Source organism: Lonchura striata, chromosome 9 (genome assembly GCF_050655825.1).
Source record: "Lonchura striata isolate lonStrDom1 chromosome 9, ASM5065582v1, whole genome shotgun sequence".
NCBI lineage: Eukaryota > Metazoa > Chordata > Aves > Passeriformes > Estrildidae > Lonchura > Lonchura striata.
In genome coordinates this window covers 10,636,527-10,664,072 of record NC_140711.1, presented here as the reverse complement: position 1 = coordinate 10,664,072, position 27,546 = coordinate 10,636,527, and the positions used below count along the sequence as shown (strand labels likewise).

The 27,546-nt window shown below is 41.9% G+C and overlaps 1 protein-coding gene across 9 annotated transcripts in view; it reads left to right on the top strand.

Moving 5' to 3' along the window:
• The window catches only part of DOCK10 (dedicator of cytokinesis 10), a 144,857-nt gene that overhangs the window by 10,918 nt on the left and 106,393 nt on the right, over positions 1–27,546 (top strand). For 3 of the 9 annotated variants that reach the window (XM_085587682.1, XM_085587683.1, XM_085587681.1), the window contains exon 1: positions 14,184–14,348. The exons of the other annotated variants lie outside the window; for them this stretch is intronic. In XM_085587682.1, coding sequence (XP_085443808.1) covers positions 14,184–14,348 — 165 coding nt within the window. Of the gene's footprint in view, positions 1–14,183; positions 14,349–27,546 lie in introns of those variants that run through there. 9 annotated transcript variants of the gene reach the window in all.

Here is a 27,546-nt window from a genome sequence, read left to right as displayed (position 1 = left end):
GATGATTACTTTTCTTCAGGTGTCTATCAGAAGACATCTGCTTCTTTTAATATTTCAAATGCATATCCAGTTGTTTCCATTTCTCTGTATACTTTCTGAAAGAAATGAAGGTCATGTAACACATCAACTCCAAGTGGTTTAACTCCAATTGGTTTCGAAATGGAAGAAGATGGTGGTTTTGGGGGAGTTTTATGTAGCCATGCTAGTTCCAGCTGGCTGGAGATGTGGGCAATGAAATGCTTTTTGCCTTCTATGTATTCTTTCCTCAGAAAAAGTGAGAAAACTGCAAAGGGGTTTCAGGTGAATGTTACCAGATACTTGTGTTGCAATAAGGATGGGCAGCAGTACAGTGGGACACGATATCTTACATGCCTTAATGTGAAGTTCATCTCCTTTTTTTTCTCCCTAGAGTTTTTCTTACAATGAGAACCCTTCAAAACCACTAGCCATGGCCTGTATGTTGCAGTTAAATATTATCTTTCTCTCATTTCTTCATTCTCACATCTGCCCACTCCCTGCTTTGCTGCCTTTACCCCTTCCAGTCCTGGATCCTTGTTGTGCTTTGTGTCGCCCTCCCACTGGTCTCAGAGCCTCTGTTAATGCCTCTCTGTGCAGGGAACAGTGTGTCAGTTGTGTCAGGCACCCTATCTTTGCCTGCCATCCATGCCACATTAAAACCCACTTCTTCCAGGAATGCTCCCTGCCAGTGCTGGATAATCTCTGTGCTCCTCCCCTGCTGGGCAGTTGCCCCGTGCTGCTCTGCCCAGCCATGCTTCTCTCCCCCAGACTGGCAGTGGAAAGCCTTTGCCTTTGGTGATAGGCCTCTCTTCTGCCTTTAGTGTGAGGTTCTGCATTGAACAAAGGGTTTTTATTGATAGGTGCTATCTGAATAGCTGTTCACCCAATAAAATATAGTTCAAATAGTACTGAGTGACTCTTCTTGGAAGAAGAGCTTTTCCTGTGTCTGTTTCCTTAAAGGAAGCAGTGGTTCCCCGTTCAACGTACTGTGGAAGACAAGTCCATGTTGTGATGTGTAAATATATAAATGGATTTATATCTATTTTAAAATTGACTCGGGTAAATAGGGCTAAAATCAGTTTCCTTGGAATAATGTGGCGTGCCTGGTTTGGGGGTTCTTAAGGCAAGAACTTTACATATAAATTCCATGATGATGGGTACTGAGTTGTGCTAGAATAAGGTATAAGGGCTGCTCTGCTTGGTCTTTGTGCCCCAAGGCTTCTGGGTTTCTGTTTTCTACCACTGTTTCCCAGTGTGTGTTTCAGAAGATCTTCATTCCTAATCCTAAAAGTTGTGTCAGGGATTCAGCTAATAATTTTGAGTTTCTTTATTTTGGGGAAAGATTTTGTGTGATCAAGAATGGGAGTCAGCAAATTACTTGTAATTAGAGCTTGAAAACTGAGGTGTGAAAGCTCTATGATGCACAACAAAGGTCTGCTGCTCAGTGTGTAACTGGGTCTGTCATCATCCCAGCAGCAGGTCCTGAACCCACCTGGCATAGTTTGCAATGCAGCTGGTTGTTGTTAACATCTGTGAAGTAAAAAAGATAATGCAAGAGGGTTGTCTGACTTTCTTAGCTGGTGTCAGAGCTCCAGACATGCCCCAGAGCCTATATGCCAAACACATCCTGCTATCATTAGCTAACAAGGACAATTTAACAAATACCTTTTTTCTGGCATAAGGGTGCAAAAAGAAATGAAAATTGAGCCATGACTAAGGAAGAATACATTCTGGTTGCTATTATCATGGGCTCAGCTTAGCAGATTTTTTAGCTTTTGCATCTGTCTGTAAGATAACAGGAATAAAAGCCAGCAAAGTACAGTGCTAATGGTATGACTGCTTTTAGACAGTTTGGCAGGAAATGCTGTTTCCTGTTCTTTTGATATTCTGTTGACTTTCTCATAAATATTAACCCATCTGGGGCTTTAACATTTGTTGTTATGGTGGGATAGACAATGTCAGTGACAGCTAAATCTAAATGTAGTTGTTCCTTTAAGTAGATTGAACAGGTTCTGGTTAAAAATACAGAATTATGCTGTAGTTCTTTATACTGCAGTGTAACATCTTCAGATTTCTGTCTGCATAGTCAAGTTGGAAAGCAGGATTAAATTTGCCTTTAAAGTATGGGCTCACTGGTGTGGTTTGCTCTTCTGGATCAGATTAGAACTTCCAGAAGTCCTGTGTCATAGACAGATGCCAGGTTCTGTAGGCACACAGTCTGTGGAGATTGGGATGGGGCTGTGGGAGCTCATCCCCAGTGGGCTCAGCTGTGAGCAGCAGGTGAGCAGCACTGACAGCAATGAGCCATGGAGTGCCCAGGGGCACTGAGCAACCCCCAAAGGGAACAGAGGGCACACAGGGGCACTATATCAATGTGAGGGGATGAAAGGATGGGCTAAAGAACAAGAGGAGCAGATGCCTGAAACCTTCTGATGTGGTGTGGTGACACTGTATTGTGGCCCTCTCGACTGTAATGTGTGCTGTGACAAGGTTCCTCAGCCCTCCAGGTAATAATTGTAGTGCAATTTGATGTGCTTTGCAGATCACCAGATGAATTTATATTTGGAATAGGATGATAGATCCATCTTCTCTACTATTTTCTTGAGAGGAATTGTGTCCTTGTCTCTTAAGTCCCCAAGCAAGTGCTGTCCAGAGGGGTGTCAAGGCCCCTTCCAACCCAAACTCTTGTGTGATAGAGGTGAACCTCTCTCAACCTTTCACCCTGCCTGTTCCTCTTGGCTGGCAGTTGTGTGAGCACCAGTTTAGCAGGATGTCTTGGTTAGGGTAGTACCTCCTCTCAGGGTGCACCAGTCTTTTGGCTTTTAAACTTGTGGTTTTTTCAAATCAGATGCTGATAGATGAGATTTGAAAGGCAAAGGGTGCTGCTTCCCAGAGAGCTGAGATCTGCAGACACATTTGTGCTGGGTGGAGGACATCTCCAGGTGTCTCCCTGGAAATGCAGTAGCTTCCATTGCCAGTGTTGTGCCAGTGACACTGTGCCCCAGCAGTCTCCTCAGTAAATTGCCAGCCTGACCTGTTGTGAAGAGCAGTCGTGTTGAATTTAGCATTACCACATCAAGAGTAAAGCACTGATACTGAGAGTGAGTAATTGTAACTAAGTCTGCCCTTATGCCTGACAGTGTGTGTTTGGTGTTTAGCTGTAACTGTTCCTAATTTGCTCAGCTGCTTGACAAAAGCATAAATTACATCAAGGTGAAAATTCTTCTGCTGGCTGCAACTCTGTGTTACCATGAAATAATTGTAACATTATATAGAAAGTGATAAATGATTGTTAACTTTAATTAGAGAACTAATTATATATTGGAATGAATTTCAGCAGAAATGAAAAATTGCTATCTCTGCATTTAAATTTTCATCTGAATTGTAAGAGAAAGTTGACTCTATTTTCCTTTGGTGTGAAAAAGAGGTGTGTTTAAAGAGAATATGCATGTACCATCATATCTTCACTTGGATATCATATGTTCTAATGAAAGCTTTGGCAGCATAGACAAGCACGCTTCCTTAAAAACAACTATAAACAATCTTTTGGGTTAAAGTTCTCATGTAACATTCAAATAATTTACTTATGCATTTTCACTTTTTCTGGACCTACTTAAGAACATAACCCTGTTGAACACCCAGCTGTCAGCATAAGAATGAGGGGGTGGCCTAGGAAGTTGGTCATCTATTTAAAAATCTAATTGCGTGTTTCACACAGGGAACTGCTTGATGCCCTGATGTAAATCAATGGCTTTGTGAGTGTGAATAGTTGTGATTTCTTGAAAAACACTCTTTGGCTGATCTCCATTTTCTGCTTGATTGAGAAATCCTGAAAGACTAAGAAGAGGACAACATTTGGGTACTACCTAAAACTACTAGGATCCTTTGGGAGTTCATTTGAGATATGTCATAATAATCTAGAAAATGACACTGCTTCTGTTACATACTAGGTAATTTTTTACGTGATGTTCTAAAATGGTTCTGTAAGAACAGACTATTTTCATAAGTATCAGTTCATTTTACAAAAAGTCAATAGCACAAGCTATTAGGACTTTAATAATAAAAAGAAATTCCTTGGAACCAGACATTTCAGTCAGTGAGAATGAAAGCCCATTGCACATATGTGTATTTAGCTCATGGTTTCTACTCATATTTTAATCTCCCTTGGAGTTCAGTATTAGTCTTTCAAAACACACATGTTACTAATCAAAATATTATTCTTCTAAGGATTTCTTCCTGAAATACCAACCAGAAGACATATGTTTATAGAGACTGTGTTATAACTTAACAAATACAGGCCAAACAACTTACAATTGGCCTGGTTTTGTTTATTTTGTATTTTGTTGAATCAACAGCCTTGTGGATGTGAATGTTAATGGATGCCAGAAACCTAAAGTCCGTTAGTTTTAGATTTTGTATGATTTTATTATCTTCTGGAGGTCAAATGAAAGAAAGGGAGTGAAATCCTGACAAGAGACATAAAATGAAAACCACATGTTGTACAGAAAAGCTGTCCAGGGGACAATGTCACTCATTAGCTGCTACAATAGCTGTTACTTGGGTTGATATAGTGAGCACATTGTTGTGCTGTGACAAAAGCCCAGCAGTATTATTTCTAAAAGGGGCAGGATGCTATTTGATTGGGTTGGTGTGTTTTGTTTTGCCTTTTGGGGTGCTTTTTCTTTTCTGTGGTGATAAGGGCAAAGCTGTGGGTTTCAGGCAGTGCCTTGGGTGTGGTGTGAGGAGCTGTGTTTGAGCTGCTCCTTTCTGAAAGGGTGGCAAGGTCCCAGTGAGCAGTGTGGCTCTGAGGGACCTTGTCTCTTTTCCATGCTGTTGTCTGGGTGGTCTCACTATTCCATGGTGCAGCTTGGGCTTCCTGGCTGGTGTAGAGCAGGAGGAATGTGAGCCTCCCGGAGCTTCTAGATGTGCTAAGAAAGGAAAGGTTTTGGAGCTAATCAGCCCCCACATTGCAATCAAGAGGATAACTTCTCTTACAGTATCTGGCACTATATACAGACAGATCCCTTTTCTTGTCTGCTGAGGGGTGATGTTTATGCCAGCAGGATTCTCTGTAGGTGGATTTCTCTGTGGAAATTAATAATTTGCCCTGTGTACTTTAGCCCAAGAAGCATCATGGTTAGGTGATACTTGACATGATCAAACAGGGGAAAAGTGCTTGGCTGGCTGCCCCTGGACCTGTCACATTTGGGTAGGGTTTTTTGAATAATATGTAAACAAACAAAAAAATCAAGACAGCTCTGTAATATTTATAGCCTTAAAAACCTTCGGATAGTCCTAACTCTTAGCTTCTTTATTTTGGATTTTTGGCACTGATAACAAAAAAGGAATCTGAAGCCACAATATTATATTGCTAGTGGAAACAATCCATATTCTTCTTGTGGGATCTTTTCTGACAGATACAAGGATACATCTGCAGCTGCTGTATTTGGAGGAGTGGGCTGATGGGAGAGTACCACCTGAGACAGCCCAGTTTTTGCTGGCCCCATATGCACAGATTTTACTTTGCATTTCTTTTTTTTTTTACTATGTCCAGATTTTGTGCCTAATTTTTTGCCTTTTGCAGCTGTAGAAGCTTATGCTCAGAAATTGAATGAGATTGTTCCTTTTGGTTCCTTGCTTCTGGCTGAACTCTTTGTATATGCCTCAAAGTGAAATTGCCTTGAAGTAATAAGCAGGGATTGTACAGCTGACTTAGAGTTGAAAGAAGCCTGATTGGGAGCCTCTTTTGTTCACTTCTGGGTTAGTTTAGAAACAGAGCCTTGTGTCAAGAGAAATTGTATGGCCTGAATGGCCAGCTCATGGCCTCTAGCCTTTGGTTTAAGAATTTGGCTTTCTTCTGCTTTGGTGGTGTTTGGGGCTGTCCCAAAGAGGGCACAAATTCAGGCTCTGATTTGTTGGGCTGAGTAAGCCATGTTCTTACACATTGATGAAATAACATTTTGGAAAGAACTTCTGGAGGTTGCCAAGTCCAGCTCCCTGTTCAAAGCAGTTCCACAGATATGAGGTTACTCAGGACTTTGCCCACTCTCCAAGGATGCCCTGTTCCTGTATTTGACCCCCCTTGTGGTTAAAAGTTTATTTTACTGTATTTAATTGAAATGCCCACTATCACATGTGTTCTGTTTGTTGTCTCATCTCCTGCTGCTATGTCTCTATGGAAAGCCTCTTTCTTCTCTAGACCCTGTGGGAGTGTAGACTAGCAAGGTTTTCCATCAGCCTTCATTTCTTATGGCTGGACAAAGGTATTTTCCTCATAAATTCCTCCAGCCTCAGTCTGTCTTGGTGATCTTGCAAAGAGCTTGATATTCTGTGTCAATGCACTTGTGCTGGGCATCTGAAAGCCTGGCACAGCATCCACATTCATTTCCTGGGCATGTTGGTAGGTCTGTTCTGCAGCTGGATCATTCTTGAAGGTGGCCAGGCCTGTTGATGTACTTTCAGTGATGTCTCAGCAGGGTGTTATTGTCATTACTTTTAAACACAGTAGTGTGAGTACTCCCTTTGCTAGAGCTACCTTGCATGATATCCTGAACTATGCTGAACTCTGCTTCTGCTGGTGTTATGTTGGTAGTTGATGATCATTTTGGTATTGGCCTCTGCTTCCAGCTCTTCCTCCTTTGTTTTCAGCTGCTGATTGCCCAGCTTGCAGTAGAAATTCTTAGCTTCAAAGCATTTCATGTTTTGTATTAAAAATGTATTAGATTAGGCTGGAATGCTTTAGGCAGCTAAATTCCTGGCTCCCTGGGATAACCCATTATTTTGGTGAGGGACTTTGGAAGGGGCTTTCTTGGCTTGAAAATCCAACAGCGTTCTGGACTTTATGCATTGCATGGAGATCTTGGACTGTGACAGGTAGCAGACGAGTTTAGCTCTGTTTAGCTGTAAGGAATGCCACAGAACCAACATGTTGGAGTGAAAACAGGCACTGTGGTCTTTTTAGGTTTTTTACTTCCAACCCAGTTTCGGTTTTCAGACACTCTCCCATTGGGCTAGTGAAATGGAGGTCACCTGGACACAGGATCAGCTGTTGGTAATGCAATTTCAGGAGCTGTGTGGAAGGTAAATGTGTATCTTTCTGAAAGAGGATAATAATTTGCTACCAGTTCTTTTTGAGAACCAGTGGGGTGGTGGCTGCTTTTTTTCTGTTGTGACTTATCTGTAAAATCTTTGCTTTGGAAGTCTGAACTCAGCCAGGCTTATAACTTCTGGTGAAAACTCTTCACAGAGTTTATCTTAATCCATTATGTTTTTATTTAACTGTGTGCCAAAGAAGAGTTTTGGTAGCTTCAACTAATTCCCAACCATTTTTATGGGATAATAAAAGTTCTTTCTAAAAACAAACAAACATTTGCTTTGTAGGTTAAGTAGTTATTTTTCCTGGTTTGAAGTCAAAGATTTCTTTTCCTGTTACATGTTTAAGGAAACCACAACAATGCTCTTAGCTGCATTTTAGAATGTTCCATGCTAGATCCAGAACCACTGAAGTGCATTGAAATAAGGAGGTTTTCATCACTGCCTATGGGTTGCAGTTCTCCATTTTAATTCATCTAAGAAAAATCCCATTGATCTCACAGAGGCTGTAATTGTGGAAAATTACCTGTCAAAGTGAGGAATTTCTTGAAAATCAGCAAGATGCTTCATCTGAATTGAAAATAAGAATGTGGGAGCTACTTGTATGCAGATTACAGATTTATTTCCCTTTTTGTGTAAAGAGAATATTCTAAGAAACCTCTTTAGAGGTTGAAGCTCTAGAGATATGGGACTATAGACAAGCTTCTGTCATCAGCCTGTTGGAAGTCCTTACATCAGTCTTTTATCACTTTTTTTTATTATTTTTCAAGTGGTTGCAATTTGTTGATGCAATCAGCTGGGAGATCTAATAGGGGAAACCTGTATTTGGGCTATGTACAGTGTGGTAGTAACTAAGTCTTCCACACAAGGTCTGTGTAGCACTCTGCACCAAACCTCAACATGAAAGAACAAAGGAATATTGAGAAAAAGGCAGCACTAGCACAGGCAGTCACGGCAACCTTATTTCTGTGCTTATCTGACTATTTTTTTTCTTTCCTGCCATGCCTGTAGCAATTGTTTCCGCTTTCAGCAGGTGTAGTCAGAAGCAGCAGTTGTGAACTGATCTTTCGTGTACTACTCCCTAGAGGGTGCCAGACACCGCGTTCTGCAGCCCTGTGTGCTCCGCAGCCAGCTCGGTGCCCTCAGCTGCCCTTGGCACTGCTGTTCCTCCTGTCCCAAGTGCCACCATCATCCCTGTGGCACTGCTGTTCCTCCTGTCCCAGGTGCCACCATCATCCCTGTGGCACTGCTGTCCCTCCCAGCCAGGTGCCACCATCATCCCTGTGGCACTGCTGTTCCTCCTGTCCCAGGTGCCACCATCATCCCTGTGGCACTGCTGTTCCTCCTGTCCCAGGTACCACCATCATCCCTGTGGCACTGCTGTTCCTCCTGTCCTAGGTGCCACCATCATCCCTGTGCACTGCTGTTCCTCCTGTCCCAGGTGCCACCATCATCCCTGTGCACTGCTGTTCCTCCTGTCCTAGGTGCCACCATCATCCCTGTGGCACTGCTGTTCCTCCTGTCCCAAGTGCCACCATCATCCCTGTGCACTGCTGTTCCTCCTGTCCCGGGTGCCACCATCATCCCTGTGCACTGCTGTTCCTCCTGTCCCAGGTACCACCATCATCCCTGTGCACTGCTGTTCCTCCTGTCCCGGGTGCCACCATCATCCCTGTGGCACTGCTGTCCCTCCCAGCCCGCAGCAGTGCGAGCATCACTGCTGCTGCAAGGTGCGGTGGGGAGAGATGAGCTGGCTGAGCAGTTCAGCAGCTCTCACACAGTCAGAACCGTGTGCTCTCATTCGTGGGTTTCTGCTTGCTGTAACTGGTGTGTTATGACTCGTTTTGTCTCGGTCAAGGATAACTTTGTGAGAAGGAAACAATTTCAAGATGAAAAAGCTGTAAATCATTCAGGAGTTGTGCTGACCAGTTACTGCAGTAAATACCTGCTTTCCTGGGTCACTAGGGAGCAGCTGGTGGAAACTAAAGTATTCCAAAGCCTGTGTTTTCTGACTCTTTGTCACCCCGCTCTGCTATTTGAGACCTCAGTGTTTCGGATATTTAACCATTTATGCAGCAACACTTCAAGATTACAGTGATTGAACACTTTGAAATGAGTGCAAGAGGGATGTTATGAGTGGAAGGCACAAATGCTATTTATGGCTGGTAGCACCTGTGACTGCATAAGCTTTCTTTGAAGTAAATGTGGGATCCCTGTGTGTCCTTTAAAGCACTTTTTTTTTTCTCCTCCCTCAAAACATATGGCAGCAGTGGTTCAGCCTAGCCCTGCACAGCCTCCCATTGGCCTCTGGGCTAGATGTGAAAGGTTTGGGACATAACTTTTGGAAAGAGAAGACAGGGCTGCTCCTTGAGGTGTGTTGGAAATGCTGTCTCTGTAGCAGTGAGACATGCAGCTCTAAGATGGTATCCTCCACATTGCTTTAAGGCCGTAGTCATAAGAAAAAAGTGCATGGAAAGATCTGAGCTTATACTCAGTTATATGTACTTATAGCCTTTCCTCATTTATAAAATGTGCAAGGGAAAGAGGCCCATTAATGAGGGTTTGTCTCGTTAAGCTCCCTGCCATGAAGACCATCTCTTGGAGTACTGCACATGTCTGATCTGGGTCTCGATGCTGATTCCTTGGGGGCCAGTTAGGATTCTCCTGTTTGTTTTGAGTAACAGAGCATGAGTCTTTCAGGCTTGGATGTGTTTTTTCTCCTTGGATTTCTTTGCAAGTGCCTTCAAGCCTTTATGAAAACAAATACTGGAGACAAAGACCTTTGCTAAGAAAATGTGTATCAGCTCTTTTTGCTTTGAAAGGGTGGGTGATAAATATTTAGGTGTTGTGAAATGAGACATTAGCTTACCAAAATGTGAGTGATCCTTGTTTGCATCAAGGCAGAGACTGTAATTTTGCTGTTGTGTCTTTCTTCAAATGTTTATCTGCTACTTGTATAGACTATTTAAAGAGAAGTTTTACTATAAGCTGTGGGTCTATATGTGTGGAGCTGTGAGTGACAGCCACTGGCCACGTACGTTGTTTATGTGCTGCTGGGCCGCTGCTCATCACCTGTACCAGGATATGATGGAATGGTAACTTGGTAACTTGTAATGGTGGCATACTTATCATTTGTAACAGTGAGTTCTTACTGCTTGTACTGCTATGCTGCCTTTAGTTCCTGCTAATGGCTTGTGGCTTCTGTGGGCCAGACTAAACTGTTGTAAGCAGTTCCAGGGGCGTTCCTTTCCATTTTGATGGCTCCTGGGCCCACCTGCCACTGCTGCTTTAGGATTGTCACACTATGAGAACTTCTCAGCTCACATACTGGAGCTTCTCAATATGTGTCATGCAAAAATACCGTGGAGAGGCAGGCTTGTTTTCCAGATTAAGAAAGCCCCAACCAAACAAAATGGTGCATGTCATGCTGGCAGCTGAGAGGTCTTATGGAAAAGTGGAGTTCTAACCTGCAGCCATCCTGCTTGCTTGAGAAGAATGCAGCCTCCTTTGGGGGTGGAAGAAGGATCAGTGTTGAATTTGATTAGTCATCCTCTCACCAAAAGATCTTCAACACTAGCCTTTCTGCCTCCTGCCTCTTTAAACCCCTCAGCTGAAGACTAAAATACCAATAGATTGTATCCTCTTTATTATAATCACAGGAATTCAAATGCCACAAAGAGCAAGGAAAATTAATGGAATAAAGTAAGCTGTGGGAAGGAAAACAGCTTTTAATGTGGTGTGCTAATGAGGTATGAAATAGGTGTGTAAGAAAATGTTTGGTAGCATCTTTAGAAAATCTTGCAGCCTGCAGAAACAGAAATACTGGAATACTGTGGAAGAGAAATAACCAGTGCTTGGAGGAGAAGGAGTTTACTGTCTGCTACAGACTTAGTGCGAGAGAGAGTTTGCCTCTTCACGCCCTGGCTGCCCTTTTCCAGAGCTGGCATCTCTTTCTTGTGGAAGCTGAGGCTGGAATAGCTGCAAGCTCGAGGATACAGATGCCTTTGAACTCTGTTTTCTTATCATGGGCATTATAAGACATGGCAAGTGTGACCCACTTCTGTTCCTGCACAGCTCAGCTGCTACACAGACCCAACCCCGGGAGCTGCTGATAACTGGGTCTCTGAAGTCCTCTGGTTAAAGCAATTGCCTTGCCTATCTATTTTTTTTCCCCTTTTTTTCATTGAGTTGCCTTTAGTGGTCTCTTTCCCAGCCTGTCCCCACAAATCATGATGCTGGTGTTACATGTCTACATAGAATAGCTAAAACAAGTTCTGGGTAAGAATGGAGTGAGAGTTTGCAGTGGATGGTTTCCAGTGTGTATACTCCTTAGCCCAGCATTGCTGCCAAAGTCTTCCTAACGGGGAATTAAGGAATTGCTTGCACAAAGGAGTATTTTGCTTCCCAGGGGGTTTCACTGAATTTTGTTTCTGGATTAAAGTGCTAATTAACACAAAATAGTGCTGAATGCTTCACTGTAAGAGTAACTAACACTGTTGATAATTGGTGTATAAACATAATGTATGCTAATGAGATCCCTACCTTTGTCAAACAAAGCTGTTGATACTCTGTATGTGTCCAGGCATTTTTAGTAGGCTGGGAGGTTTCCTTTACAATGATAGTTCATGCTTCTGTGAGATTTCCTTAAAATACATGGGATTTTTTTTAGCTCTTCAATGGTTTCTTTTCCCCTGTGCTGCTTTTCAGTTCTTGAATTTTGATCAAGAGCTGAAGGCTACTTTTTGCTGGCTTTGGCTTGTTAGTTTACTTGCTTTCAAACTGTTATTTTTCTCTTTTCTCTCCAAAGAGCCAAAATGCCAAGATTGACTCATTTCTACTTGTATCTAATAATAGCATAATCCACGAATAATTGTAATGAAGTTACTTAGGCCACTGGCAGAGAATAGTGTGATCCAAAGACCCCTGGAATGAATGGGATTCTTCCCTGAGAACAAAGTGAAGCTTTGGGTCGAGCCCTGGGGTGCTGTTCCATACACACGTGCCTGCACATGTGCGACTGTGTTGGGCTGCGCTGTGGAAACCAAATTTCAAAAATATGCTGCCAGCTCTCCCAGCTGAGCGCTGGTGAGTGAAGGAGGATGCTGTGCAGACAGACAGGAGAGGTGTTAGCAGCCCCCAAGGCAGCAGAGCAGTTGCCATAACAGCCAGCAGCAGATGTTACCCAGGACCGTGCTGCTGCTGGAATTAGAGTAGGACTGGAGGTGTCCCAGCTGCCAAGAGCATCGCTGGTGTGGCCAAGGGTCAGTTGCAGCTCTGGAGCAGGCAAGAGGTTGATGAAAACACAAACAATAGTGGCAGCAGCAGGATTGCTGGTTTGGTGCAGGAATTACTCAGCTGTGCCGCTGTGCCCTTGTAATCCCATTAGGAAAGTCAGGCTAACAAGCATGATAGGAGGCCCCCTCTGCAGGGCTTGCTGCTGGGGGTCAGGGACGTCTCACCAGCCTGTGAAGGGTGTGCCCAGGAGGATCCGAGGGGGAAGAGCCGGGTGGGTGCATTGGCAGGGCTGGGGTTCAGGTTGTGCAGTGCTTGCCAGTGCTGCTCATTGTTTTCCACATGCACTTAAAGCTGTTTGCTCTAAAGAAATAAAGGTGAGAAATAATGGTGATGAGTTTGTTGCTATTAAAGGGCAGTTCTAAAGGATTTACCTTTTCTGGGAAATGCTTTCATTTGAATTATGATGTCTTTTGCCGGATTCCTGAGCAATTAAACTCTACTTAAGCCCAGAAAAAGTACTTCAATAAAAAGTTTTCAGTGTAGTTTCTGGCTTAGATTGTGAAGAGGGTATTATTTACAAATATCTCATGAACAGACATTGTAAAGTTGATTATGCCCCCGTGGGAATTGATGACAAAACTTTTCATGGCCTTCATTGGAAATTAAAACCTTTTGATGCAAGGTAAATATGGTTTTGGGTGCACATATAATAAAATTATACATATTAGCTTAAAAGCAGCTGCTCTGGAAACCCTATTGGAAATTTTTAGTTTTCCTAATGTGTAGGAGAAATCCATTTTCTGTAGGTATTTTTAGTGCTAACTTCCTCTCCTGTGCTATTATCTTACACACTCTCCCATTAGTGCTTGCTGTGTTTCCAGGTCAGCCATGTGATTGCCGAGCATCCCTGCCTGCTTTTTGAATGACTTGCGAGGCAGGAGCCAGAGAGGCAAGTCGTTAGTGCTGGCTGCCAGCAGCAGCTTCTGCCAGCCTGGAGCCACTGATAGCACGCAGAACTCTCTTCTCACCCTTCTGGGAAGGTCATCGCGGTGTGGTTCAGGGTGAGACCCTGCCCCTGTAGGTGTAAAGATGTTTCTCTGTCTTGTGTGTAGGAGCACAGAGCAGCCCCACTGTTGAGAGGCATTTCAGAGCTCCTGCTTTGCCTTGAGCCACGGTTGTTTCAGCATGAGCTGCTTGAAGCACTCAGATTTCTGCCTTTTTGCCACTTGTTACATTTACAACTCAAATGAACTTGCTGTACTTCAGAAAATTGCAAGAAGTGCCCAAATCCCTCTGTGAGCTTTTTGTGTGTGTGGTAAAAAAGCCCTTAGGCAAAGTGTTTTAAACCCAGCAGTGCTGATAATGAGAGTTAATAACTTTGCAGATACTGGCTTTTTTTGCTACGTATGACTTTTTTAAAAAGGTATTTAAACTGATCCAGCCAGTTGCTGTGGATGCCTCTGTGTGTGTTTAATGAACAGCTGGCTCTTTTGAACCGGGAATTTTAATACTTTCAGTTCCATGAAACTGGAATCGGAGGAGGCGGATGATCCTACAAGAGAGGGAGTGCATTTTCTCATGCGAATTCGGGAGCAGAGAGGGAGGGAGGGAGAGGAAAGCATCGTAATATTGCGTGTGTTTCTGTTTCAGTGGATCAAATCTTTCCTCTGTCTGCATCCAAGCTATTTGGTTGTGATCAGATGATCAGAGCTCAAGGAAGCGATTGGAGAGCGAGCTGGCTGCAGCTGCACTGTAGGCTGTTTTCAGGGACAAGGAGCCACTGTTTTTCAAACATAGCATAAACATAGAAGTTATTTTGTAGGCTTCAGGATGCAGATATGGGTTGTGCTGCCAGCATTGTTCTGCTTCAAGCCTTTCGTTCTGTGGTACAGAGGAACTGTCCACATATCTGCAGGCGCCGACGACGAGAGGACTTGTCACATGAAATTCTGCCGCTGGATAGTGATGATGAAATGAGCAGACCCAGGACTCTCATCATAATGGTATGGTACACTTTAATCAAGAGAGAGGTGACAGAATTATTATTACAGATGTTATGTGATTATTTTTTTCCTTTGACTATATATATTTGTAGAGAGAGAGCATTGACAGGCACTTTGTCAGTTCGGTTAGTTTGCTGGTAGATTTGCTGTATCTGTTTCTTGATAGGTGAAGCTGTAAGGTGCACATAAGTTCTGTGTAAAGTAAATGTTCTTTTATTTAATTGTTGGTGCGTTTTGTTTGTGAGATAGGCAGCACTGGAGCTGGTAGCATGGTTATGTTTTATTTCAGACTTGGAATTCCAAACAGCAGACAGCTTAGGAAATGTTTGCTAAGTCTGTTCATCATAAAAACAAAAACAAACCCAAAAGCCAAGCCAAACAAAACAATAAAACTAATCTTGCACCCAGGATGCAGTTGGAATTCATATATGGGAGTTTATTTGCATACAACTTAATATCTTTGCTTCAAACAGTTTGCAGCAGCATGATGTTTGCTGGATCACTGCTTTCCGGGTTACTGAGTTGCCTCTGTTCTTTAGTGAAGGAGGGCTTGAAAGGCTGTCTGTCTCTGAGTGTCATTTGCTTCCTGAATTAAATTTTTGGTTTGTGACGGCAATATAATAAGCACTATAGGCTTATTAGAAGTAAGTGACAGGGTTGTTCCTGATTATAAATCACTGTTTCAGAATGAGGAATACACTTACTTCCTAGTTACTGCTCTTCCTTGCCAAATACACATATGGTGAGCATTTCCAGAACCCTGGAGTGGTTTGCATCTGAGGTGGCAATGATTTGTTACTCTGTGGCTATCACGTGATAAAAATATTACCAAGACACTGAAAATAATATTTTTGTCAGTTTGTCAGGACACTCATTTCTATCATTTAAGTGGTAGAGATTTGATGAAGTTAAAAGTGCGCTCCCATGATACTCTGATCTCACACAGGGCTGCAACTTAGTGGTAAAGGGCAACGTTAGAGAATTTAATAGCTGTCCTGAGCAGCTGTTTTGAGTAGAGTAATGCTGCCCACAGAGAGGTGTGTGGTGCAGTCATGGCAACAATAGTAGCAAGGACCCAATCTCAGCAGTGCTTTATGTATCAGCTGAGGGTGTTATCCAGTGCGGGGGAAGTTGCACAGTCATAAGGAGGAAGGAAATTGATTTCATCATTGTCAATCTGACGTTAAAGCTTCTTTTTGCTCTAAAAGTATCTATGTCTGTACAACAAACTTTTTTTTCCTCACTTAATGGTTAAATATATGACCTCAACAGTATTTAAATGAATAAATGGCTCCTTTCTGGTAGTAATTTCCAACATGATGAAGTGAGAAATGTCTGGAAATGCATCCAAATATGGATCATTTGTGTAACTTGCTTCAGTCCTTGGAAGAAAAGGGTAGTCTTGGGTGTTGTGCCAGCCTTGCCAAACCCAGGAATACTCATCAGCAGCTTGAGTTGTGTTTCTTTGTGTGAGATCAGGGCTCCAAGAGCAAAGGTCCCTGGGCTCTCAGGGAGGTGAGGCTTTACCCTGCAGTGTGGAGAGAGCCGTGGAAGGAGAGACATCCTGGTCAAGATGATGTGTTACCTGATGCTGAATGTGGGCTCTGGGATCCCCGCAAACACATCCCCCAGCTGTACTAACAGGGGCTTAGGTTTTCTGTGTCAGTGGTTCATACACTGGTGTTTGTCCTGCCCTTCCCTAGGAGCTTTGTGAATTATTTTCTCCCTTCAGTCCCTTTGAGAAGAGGAGGAGGAGTGGTCCAACCCTGTCCTGAGACTGGGGTAGGTTCAGGCAGGTGCTTTGGAAGAAAGCTGCTGGGCAGAGGTTGACTTTAGACACATCTTTTTCTTCACGATGTGTATTATTACCGTTTTTTTGTTTTGAAGCAGTTAATTATGTAAATATCTAAATGAATTTGCCATTAAACTTCGCAGTTAGGCTTAGGAATGATGTGGAGACCAGGTAAGCTGAGAAAAAAAGTGCTGCTTCAGAGCACTTTGTGGCAGATTGGATGGTCCTGTTTTCACCTGAATTCGTGTTGCTTGAAAGAACATCATGATAAAGAGAGCTGGAGGCTACTGGGCCTTAATACAATACATTATGGTCCTAACAAATTAGTTTTTCCCCTGGGTCTGTCGTAGATCATTGAGGATTATGTCTGGATAGTGCAGGCAACTATGTAGATGAGCAAAAGAGTGTTTGGTTCCCAGTGTTATTATGCACATTGTGCAGATGCCAGGAGCTGAACTGATCCAAATGAGATTCCCAAGTGCTCGTGTCTGAGGGCAGTGAGTAACTGGAGCGCCCAAGAAGAGAGATGAGGAAATCTCAAATGCAGAATACCAGAAGTACACTGATGGGCCTGGATGTGATCATTTGGCTCCTGCCAGCTGAAGATGTGGCATTCTGTCTCTTCATGCCTTCAGATGAAATGGTCTTCCTCTGCAGCTTGTGTGCCACTGCCTATATGTTCCTTGCTGGAAGTGTGAGCCTTCGGTATTGATTTCAGGAGATAAACCATGCCTTCTGATTGAACAGCTTTTTGAAGTCACCAGGCTCTGCTGTCTGTTCTTGCAAGTTTGCCTGTCCTGTGTATAGCAAAAGTAACATCTTGGTGTTGCCTTGATCTGAAAAGCAACCCTGAATCAGAGAGAACAGCAGTCTACCCTAAAATGCTTCAAGCAAGTAAACTGCTCTAGGGATGTGCCCCATTTTGCTTTGTTATTCACTGAAGAGGAACATCCTGATAGGGTATTCTTCTAGGAGTTGTTTTTGCCAGTGGCACTCCAAACGAGATTCTGTGGCTGCACTCTATGAGAAAAGAAAGGATCAAGTCCCAAGCACAGCTTCCAGCTATAGCTTCATGGCTGCCTACTAATCACTGTATGAAGCCTTTAGGCATCACAGCAGGTATTTCTAACATTCTGGTCCTTGCAGAACGTGAGGATTGATGTCTTTATTCTGAGAATTTTTTTCCTTTCATTTGTTAGTTTAGAAATCTGGTTTTACCCTTAGGCAAGACAGAAAAATCATTAGTTTTAGATCTTGCCTGGACCCACAGAGCTGGGAGGGATGTCAGAAAGAGAAAACTGTAAATTCTCTGTCAATTACTATGGTGTGTCATCTTCTCTTGGATAAAATTCTGTCATTTGCCAGAGACATGCGAAGTGTCCAAACAACCTCTAATATGGTATACAACTTCAATCAATTTGTTCAATGACAGTAATTTAATTGACCCTTGTTTTCTGTACCTTTAAGAACATGTCTGCAAGAACTGGCTTTCAAAATAAGACTGAGGTTTGAGGTACTAAAAACCTTTCTAGAGTGAATGCAAATGGCTGTACATGCTGTTTCCACAACACAAAGGAGAAGCAGAAGATGCCTGAAGGAAGAAAATGAAGTACATGGGTTATGTAGAGCTGTTTGGTGTTTTAAGAGGGGCACTAACATTCAAGATGATGGTTTGCATTTGGAACTTGTGACTTGAAGTTGGGCTTTATCTAGTAGGTCATTCTTTGGGTTTGTTCATGCAATTTATTACAAAATGTGCCAGCTGGGATTTGTGTGATAAGAGCAAAGTGTATTTGAGGATATGATCCTGCTTTCCCCCACCCCCAGCTTTACTGCCCATGGTAATAAACTACAGAAAAATGTAAAAATTATTTTGCATTTTGAATAAAATAGTGTAACTTGAGCTGACTTATTAGCTTGAACACAGCAATATTCACTTCATCAGTGCTGCCCAATTTGCTTCTCAGGTCATGTAGTGTGTAAATGAATTTTTACTCTTCTAAAAGCAGTAGAGAGAACAGAAGCATAGCTTTCAGAATTTTCCATCATCTAGTGTTGAAATTTGCCTCCAGAATTGTGTTCCTTAAATTTTGTTTTACGGTCTGTGTTAATTTTCTACTTATAGTTGAAATAATTTTCTGCACCCATCTCATTTGTATGTAGTTCCCTCCTGAAGGCCTGTACAATGTAAGTACTATCAATGGGTGGCAACTCTAGGAATTGCAGGATCTCTGACTTATAACTTACTGTTTTTGAATGTGGGAATGTGTCTGTTTATACTCAAATGGTGGGGAATCGCAGTGCCTTTTGAAGGCTCAACCCTGGGAGCAGAATGGTGTTCCCTTCTTGCAGTGTCATGGAGGGGGATTGTCTTTGCAAAGCAAGATTACCTAGAGCTGCAAAATGAAAAAAAAAAAAAAAACCTTGAAATTTTCATGACTTCTTAGCTCAAATTAGAAGCTTCAATGTGTAATACACTTTTAAGCAACAATAATCATATGGAGCTTTATTTGACCTTAACTTCCACTTCAGCACTCGACCTCAGCAGGAACAGAAACAGGACCATGTTTGAATAAATTAATAACATTAGAGTGTAAAGAGAAGTAGTAAGTGATGCACAAAATCAGTTCTGCTTTAGAGTCATTTTGGCCACTGTTCTTGTTACCATTGCAGCTGCTTTTTGTGCTGTGCCACACTCAGCTGTGAGTGACTGCAGTGACTGCCAGCCTTCCCCTGGGCACCAGGGACAGTGTCCCTTGCAGCTCTTCAGCAGGATTTTGGGTTTGTTTTGGTGTTTATCCATTCAGACAGCAGTTGTGGCTCTGGGGAGAGTTTTTTGTATATAGATGGGAGGAAATGTGGGTCAGTTTTCATTCTTAGTGTTGCAGTACCATGTAGTGTATGCAAATGGTTCAAGAAAAGCTGGTGTTAAAAGTGGCCTTTTACCACTGAGCAAATCTTCACCATCTGACTTTGGTACTCTGAGCAATGTTTTATACTGCTTTCACTTCTTATTAGTGTTGCAGCAATGTGTATAGTATGACTGTGTGTGAAATGTAATTATTATGAATGTGTTAACCAAATTTTTTATGACAGCTGATGAAGAGTGTGGGCTCAAAGCAATAAAGTGATGAAAATATTCTCTTATTTATGAGGAATTTTTTCCCTAGAAAAATGAGAGAAGTAAACTATTTATTTGTAAGCAATGCCTACCTAAAATAATAGTCTATAAATTAAAGCACAGAAATCTTTACGTCTCAGTCCATGGGAGTGCTTTAGGAAGGTGATTTATGCCTTTGACAAAAATCCCAATTTAGAATGTATGTTCAAAATACTACTTGAGAGAGAAGAAAATTGACCTATTGAAAGGCAGTGGAACTTGATTAAAGCTAAGAATACAGAGAGAGAAACAAACCTGTACAAGAAAAGCAGGAGAAAAACAAGTCAGGTTTTTCAGGCTTTGGCCATCTGCAGGCACACTGCTGTGGCACAGGCACATATACAGACAGAGCTATGCATGCATATGCTTGATTTGTCACAGTTTTGTCAGTGATGCTCTGCAGTTCAGCTTGGCTCCAGCTCTCATGGGCTTTAGCAAGCAAGCTTTCTGTATTTCCCTTCATCATTTTGCTCTTTGGATCATCACACAGAGGAAGGTAGGAGAGTAAAGAGGAAGATCCCAGTGAGCTGTGTAGTCTGGGATTTTGGAGCTAGGTGAGCAGTGGTTCTAATAACCTGAAGCTCTGTACGTGGTGTGGTGCACTCATACTCCAAGTCAGCCATGAGCAGAGATGTTGCATTTGTGTCTCTCCATGTTTATCACAATATTAAATAATTTAATGAATTATAATAAAAATATAAACTGAATAATAATTAAGATACTAACATAGATTTAAATGCCAAGTGCTAGACACAGGATGAACCACCCAAAGTAACCACAGTAATATCTTTGAAGTTCTGGAGACTTGATTTGAAATGCATTTCACACAGAATTTAGTAGACGTATTTTCTTTCATGCTGTCAGTAGACAGTGTAGTGTTGGATAGAAATATAAAACATGTATATGTATATTTGGAACCAGTAGCCTTTGGGTGTAATTTTATAGCAGGTCTCTGGGTTTTTTATGTCTTGGGAGTTCCAGAGTCATGACTTTGTTCAAATAATTTGGTCTTCTGTTTCTCCCAGTGAGGTTTTGGTGCTGGGATGTGTGGCTGCTGCTGGCACTATACTGACCAGACTCTGGTGGTGGGCTAGGTTGATAGTTCATATCTAGAAAAATTAAGTGATAAGCATGCTGCAGTGTCTTGGCTGAGAAGCAGGTGGTCCCATGCTCCCTTACAAGGAGCCTGTCTCCATTAGGCAGGATTCACAGAATCACAGCACACACTGAGTTTAGCAGCACTGTCACTGCCCATAGCTCACAGGAGGCAGCACAGGCAGTTTGGCAAGCCAGAGAAATGCTGAAATCCCCGTGTGATGCTCCATTCACACTCCCAGCACACCACAGGTGTTTGCACTGCATTGCCAGTGAGAGTGTTCCTGCAGGGATCCGCCGCTGGAGCACTGATCTGCGATGGGCAGGGACGGTGGCAGCAGGGACGGTGGCAGCAGGGACGGTGGCAGCAGGGATGGTGGCAGCAGCACTTGCCTCTGAACGTGCGCTCGCTGTCCTTGGCCCAGGCTGTGGCAGACTGGGTCTCTCTGGCTGAATTAAGGGCAGTTGCAGCTGGTTCCAGAAGAGCACAAAGGAACAGTATATTAAGCTCATGCTTTCAGAAAATGATATTAGTGCCAGCCCTCAGCCCTTGCCTCTCACTGGCCTTAACTCACTGCTGGCTGCAGCCCTGAGAGCCGGGCTGGGCTTTCTTTTTCAGGCTGTTGTCAATACAGAATCCTCAAAGTAGCACTGAACTGGATTTAAATGCGCATGGCTGAGTCCAGAGTCCATTTCAGGCCTTTGGCCACAAATATGGGATATTGATTTAGCTTGGAAACAGTTCTGCTCTGTAAGAGGTATGCTGAGTGCTGAAGGGAGCCATAAAGACACGAGGGCCTTCAGAGAGCACTGGCCAGCCAAAAGTACTGCCAAAGTAAAAGCTGCTGGGTGGGAGGGCTGTCGAGGCAAAGACGGTGTGTAAGAGAGGAAGAGTTAAGTGATGAGAGAGAAGCCAAGAGGGAAATTTCTTCTCATCTGAAATTAAATAGGCACACTGCTGTTAAACTTTGGTCAGATACTTGAATTTAGAGGGCTACCCACCGTTGCTCTGTTGCTATATCATATTCTAATGCTGGTTTTTGCGTCCCACCTTGTTTTTTTCAAAACCTTTGGTTTTACTTCAGAGTGAGTATGCCTCTTCCTCACTGATACTAAATTCTTCTCCCTTGCCCTTCTTCCATCTCTCCTTCCCAAAGTGTAAAATCATCTTCTGCTTTGACTTCAGCATAAATATGCTCCATTCCCCTCCCCTGCCTGGACTGGAAATCCGAATGGAGTGCAACAGAACTGTTCCTGATATTTCTCACTTCCATGAAACTTCTTTACAGCACCAATCTTAATACACTTGTTCTAAACCTAGTTTAAATAAACCAGAATGCCAGTTTATCAAATTTCAGATAAAAGCATTATGCAAAGTTTCACTGCTCTTGAGAGAGAGAGCTATATCTCTAAACCTTTATCTACATGCTTCATATTCTTCTATCCATCAGAACTATTTGGTTTTGGAGTATGTGGAAGGTCTCTGTTGCTCTGTAACCTCTCTGGTAGCCTCTGGGCAGCAAAGTGAGGTAATGTAGTAACAGGAGTCACTTCTCTTCACAGCAGCTGCTCAACCATTCCACCATCAGCTGTGGCAGAAAGTTGAATGGATGAGTAGATACAGTGAATGCACCTGCAGCGTAAAATTAAGCATGGTCAACTGTGTGCTGCAAAGCCTGGTGTGGGTGGCTTTGTTCTTGGTGTTTTCTGTGCAGCTCAGGGGGATTCCCACCTGATTTCAAAAAACCTCTCAAGAGATTCTGACTTCTAGATTACATTTCCTGAGCCATACAGGGTTTTGATGAAAGGCAGCAGTGCTTCATGACTATCAGATGCCTGCTGGCATTGTGGGGGTGAATACAGACCAGCTCCAGCTTGCACCATCTCCTGTAGTGGAAGGGGAACTGGACAATCCCAGGCAAATGGTTTTGATGTTCCCTTGACCAAAGAGAGGTTTGTAAAGGCAAAACACAGGATTTAGTTTCTAGGTCTATGCAGCATTTCAGCCTGTTTGAGGATGACAGCTAGTACTAGCAGCTCTACTTTTATGAGTAAAACAAAAATTAAATTACCTGCTGAAGTACTCAACTGAACTCTTGCTCCCTGCAGTAATGCTGTTCAGGAATATAGGAGCAGGTTTGTTATCTTCAGAGTGTTGGAAGCTAAGGAAGATGAAGGAAAATGGACTGTCAAGGAAATATGGGAACCATTCCTGGTCTTTCAGCCTTCAAATCACTTCCTTGAATAATTAAGGCTTCCAGCTTGAATTAGTGATTGGAGTGAGGAATACCAGAATAGTGAAAGGATTAGGATTCAGCATCAAAATGTAAGTCAGATGAATACTTCAGGATGTTTTGGGTAGCAAGGGTTTGACATCATCTCAAGGCACTATTCCAAGTCCAGTCCAGCTGGGCCATGATCTCCTATGCCAAGGTGTGGTAGCTGTACATGTGTGCACACATTTACAGTCAGAAATTGATTACTTCATTGTTCTGGGGCTCAATTATTTCTCTTATTTTAAACTGTGTAAGTAAATATATTCTACAAAAATGTATTTTCATTATCCTGTTAATGTGGTGCCTCTTCAGAACAAAATGTTATTTTCTGTCCAAACAGAAAGAAATTATGTGCAATATCTTACTTTACAATTGCTGTCTGTTAATAATTATTGCCAATTTGTGGTTAGCTTAAAAAAATAATAGATTCTCTGTGTGTGGTTTTCAATGAAAAATAGCCATTGTGATGTTTGTTGGACTTTCTGCCTCAGGGATCACTCTGAGTACAGTGTGTGGAGCCAGTTGAATTGAATACTTTGTGTCTTTGGTGTTTGTTTTTCCTCACTTCTCATCTGTCAACTGCTGTGCTCATTTTCTTTCCTTAGTATTGATACTTGCATGAAGATGAGTCAGCCAGATTCAGTTCTCAGTTAAATGTGTTCAAGTCCAGCAGAATAAGGTTTTGACTTAAAGCAGTAAAACAGATCAGAAGTTTAATTCTGTGCTGCTTGCATGTTTCTCTCTCCAAAAAAAGAAATTATGAAGCTAGAGTGGAAAATGTGTGTGGCCTGGCTGGATCAGTCAGTGGCTGGCTCTGAAATGGGGATGCTGGGAGTTGAACATCATGCCACCAATCACTCATGACTTTCTTTGGCGTTTCAAGTAAGGGTTTGGTGTTATTACCTTGATGTTTTCCACAGGTTGTGTCTTATGTGCTAAAATTAGCTTGTGCAGAGTATAAGCCTTAGCAGTAAAGAGATTAATTACTGAAATGTAGATTCCTGGAACCAGATGCTCCCCCATTGTCTGAGATGTTTCTGCCATTAGTAAATTATGTGTAAACATTCATTGCAGCCATCGCTATAGGAGATCTGATCTTAATGAGATTACAGGGAAGTTCTTGAGAGAAACTGCTCTTGGAATTGGGCCTTTTTTTTTTTTTTTTCATTTTTGGATCCTTCTCTTTTGTGGATTGAAGTTAAAGAATAAAAAGTGCTCACACAGCTGATCTTTCTTTTCAGTGCCTTAGCCCTTTCCCTGTCTTTATTCTCCCGTGAGTTTGAGGAGACTTTTCGCACCTCCCTAGAGATCCTCAGAAGATGCATCCAGATGTTTGTTCTCTCAAGCACCAGCCAGGTGGTGCTTGAGTCTGACTTTGCTCATTCCAGCTGTGACTTTGGTTGGCTTTTGCAGTGCTTAAGTTCCTCCAGCTATTGTCCACTGTCGGCTCTTTGGTTTTAAGCAAGGGCACAACCCTTAAGGAGGTGCAATGATCTAAGCAGATACCTAATATTTTGTTTGTTGCCAAGAATGTCCAGTTCCTTTGGCCTTTCAGCCTTGCAGTTGGCTCTCCTTTTATCTTGAACTGGGCTGTTAGGAAAGAAAGCAAGTCCCTTGTTTGCTGTCTGCTCCCAGGTGTTGGACATGTGCTCCCTAAGACATCCTCCAGATGAATGTGAGCATCACATGTGCCAAAGATAAAGGGAAAGCAATCCTAACCTTAAATCTGCATTCAGCAGGAAACATTCACTGTTGCTTTGCACTTTCCACTCTTTCAGATATACAATATATTTTGTTGTTCATGGTGCAGCTGATTCTTCGTGATGACCATTTGCCCCTTGTAGCACCTGATTTTATTTGTGGTGACAGTGAAAAGGTGTCACTTGGGGAGGGACTCATGACTAAAGTGTTTGTGCATCTGTCACCTGCTTTTGTTCAGAAACCTTCTGACCAAGCAGCTCTGACAGGCAGCATGCTCATTCCTCAAACTCATCTGTAAATGCAATATATTTTAGCAGAATGTATGGAAGTATACAAAATACTCATACAGTTGGAACTGAAGAACTATTTGGAAATAATAGTAATGTTTACTAACACACGCTTAATTCTGCTTTTTATATGAAAGTTAAAAGTCAGTCCAAGCCTGGAATTATACCAATATGTTTTATCCTGTCCTCTCTGAATCTAAATGAAACTGTAAGTATCAGTTAATAAAACGTAATTCTGAAAGGTTTTACTGTATTAAAAAAGCCAGTTGTTGAAGAATGCACCAAAGCAGACCTGCCCAGATGAAATGTTTGAGATGAGTTGACATAAAAGTTTGTACCAGCTCCCACTGAGAAGTTTCTTTACACAGTATTTTTAAGCTGCCAAAAGCTTTTGTACGTGCTGTTTGCCAATTTTTCTTTTTTAAAAGAACTCAAAGGCAATTTTAAGTTACATGAGCCTGCAAAAAGAATCTGAATTGGTGGCTAAACATTGTGTTTTGTAAAATGCATTCAAAACACAACTGTATTTCTTGGAAATATTTTCAAAAAAGGTTTTGTTCCTACAGTCAGGACATGTCTGCAGTGTTTCAGGCAGAACAAGGAGCTGAGTGAGGAGGAACTGCAGAAAACTCTGCTTTATTTCCTATCCACATCCTTTTCTGGCACTTGTTTATGCCTGGCTGTAGTGTGTATTTGTAGGAAATCAGAAGTTAACCTTTTAGTTTCTGATTTCCTTACCAATTCTTTTGTTTCCAGCTGAAGTGGCACTTAATAGAAACGAGTATCATGATGTTCCAGCAATTTCCCAGTAAAAGGGATTTTTTTGGACTTTCCAGAATTTCCATATTTAAAAAAAAACCCCAGAATTTCCAAATTAAGAAAAGACTTCTTGGTACAGTCAGTTGTCAGTGACCAGTTCAGAATTGATATAAGGCCAGAGTGAAGGTGCAAACAATTGTGTTTGTGTGTTGGATACAAACAACATGATATGGGAGTGGGGGGAAGCACAAGGCGAGGAATACTGGCTTATCCTGCTGGAGAAAATCATCCAGAAAAGGTGAAGGCAAGAGGAATCACTATGAATTAACTCCCTGCCTTGCAGGGGCTGGGATCTGGAAGCTTGGAGCAGCTTTACTGTGTTAAGAATGACATTGTTTTGGAGCTGTTTTCCAGTTCACTGAGAAATCAGGGTTAAAAATCAGGATGGATAAATTTTGCTTTTTGACCTATTTTTGGAAATAACAGTTCTATAGCAACTTCTTGGGAGGCCTGTAATACCTCACAGAATTCAGACAGACTTACTGGAATTGGAAAATTACAGGGAAGAGTGAGGAGAATCAGCAAAATTAGTCCATGACTACATTTGTACATAAAGACTGGGCCAGGACTGGCCTGAGAAATCTAACTATTAGGGGATATGATGAAAGTCATACAAATCAAGAATGGTCAGAGTCATGTAGGCTTTGCTTGCAGTTTTTTCTCAGAAAAGTGGGAGAAGGTGGACTAAGGATCATCAAATTAAACCTACGGGCGATGTGTTTTGGGGGAAAAAAATGTACAGAATTAACATTAAAACTGAATTTCCTTGCCACAAAACGTGTAGGTTTGAAGAATGACTGCAAAAATTTGTGAGAGAAAAGTCTTTGAGGACTAGTAAATATGCTGATGCTGTCAGGCTGGGAGCCTGCATGAGTGCAGATGGAAAGGGTATTCAGGAGAAATTCTGTTACAGTGACCATGTTCTGTACTTCTACTGAAGCACCTGCAGACACAGGTGCAGAAAAGTGCTTTAAATCCTACGTGTTATGACCGTGATTACAAAACTGAAATTTGGTGTGGGATAACTGAAGGAGTACACTGATGGATTACATTTTTAGTCAAGGCTGGGTTACATGTGGTTTTAATGACTTTATTTGGGCACATTCAGGGACTCTAAGCACTGCCACTTGGGTATTTTCCTTATAGTTTTTGTCTTCTTATTTTGATAATACTGAAGATTGCATATTTTTTTATGTCTCAATTAGGATAAGCAGTTTTTAATTAAGAAATTAATCATAAAGGCCTGGAAAGGTGAAACAATTCTCTGGGTTTACAGAAAGTTGTGTCAGAGTGAGAAATACCTTATCAGATGTCAGCACAATTTGATGATGCTGTTTTATTTTCTGTGTTCCAGGAGAACAAAAAGAGAAGGGCAATGCCAAAAGGATGCAAATTGTCATTCTCTTTTTTCCACACACCAAATTTAATTAATGTAAATCTGACTTGCAGAGTTTTATACTTCACCTCTTTTTTTTTTTTCTAAAATGAGAAAATAATCTTGTTTATTTGCTTTTGAAATGTGTACTTTTTGTCTCTTCCAAAATACCATTATTTACTTTCAATTATAGGATCCAGATGATGAATTATTACATGCAGTTGTTTTTTTTAATTGCTTGAGATACCCACAGGAACTGGAAGAGGATATACAGAATTTGTGACATTGATTGTAAGTTAAAATATATGATATCAAACACAATAATGATTGTAGAGTCACCTTGCACATGTTTGGAGGAGAGAGTGCTTTAGTGTTTAGAAAAAAATAAGAGGATTCTAGGTTATTTTCTATCAATATTATAGCATTGTAGATGTTGATTTTGACCTTGAGTAAATGAGTGAGTTACCCAGCCTCCTTTTGCTTCAGTTATTCCAGCTGGAAAATAGGGTGAAAATGTGGATTCTCTTTATAAACCAGATGTCTGATCTGAGGTTTTTCTTAGTAACGAAAAAATAATTTTTGTAGCATAGCATAGACCTGAATAAAAAGGATTAAAGTTACATTCAGAAAAGCAAGCAACAGGAGCCAAAGTCACAGCTGCATTTTCCTGTCTGGAGATAGTGTAAAGTCAGA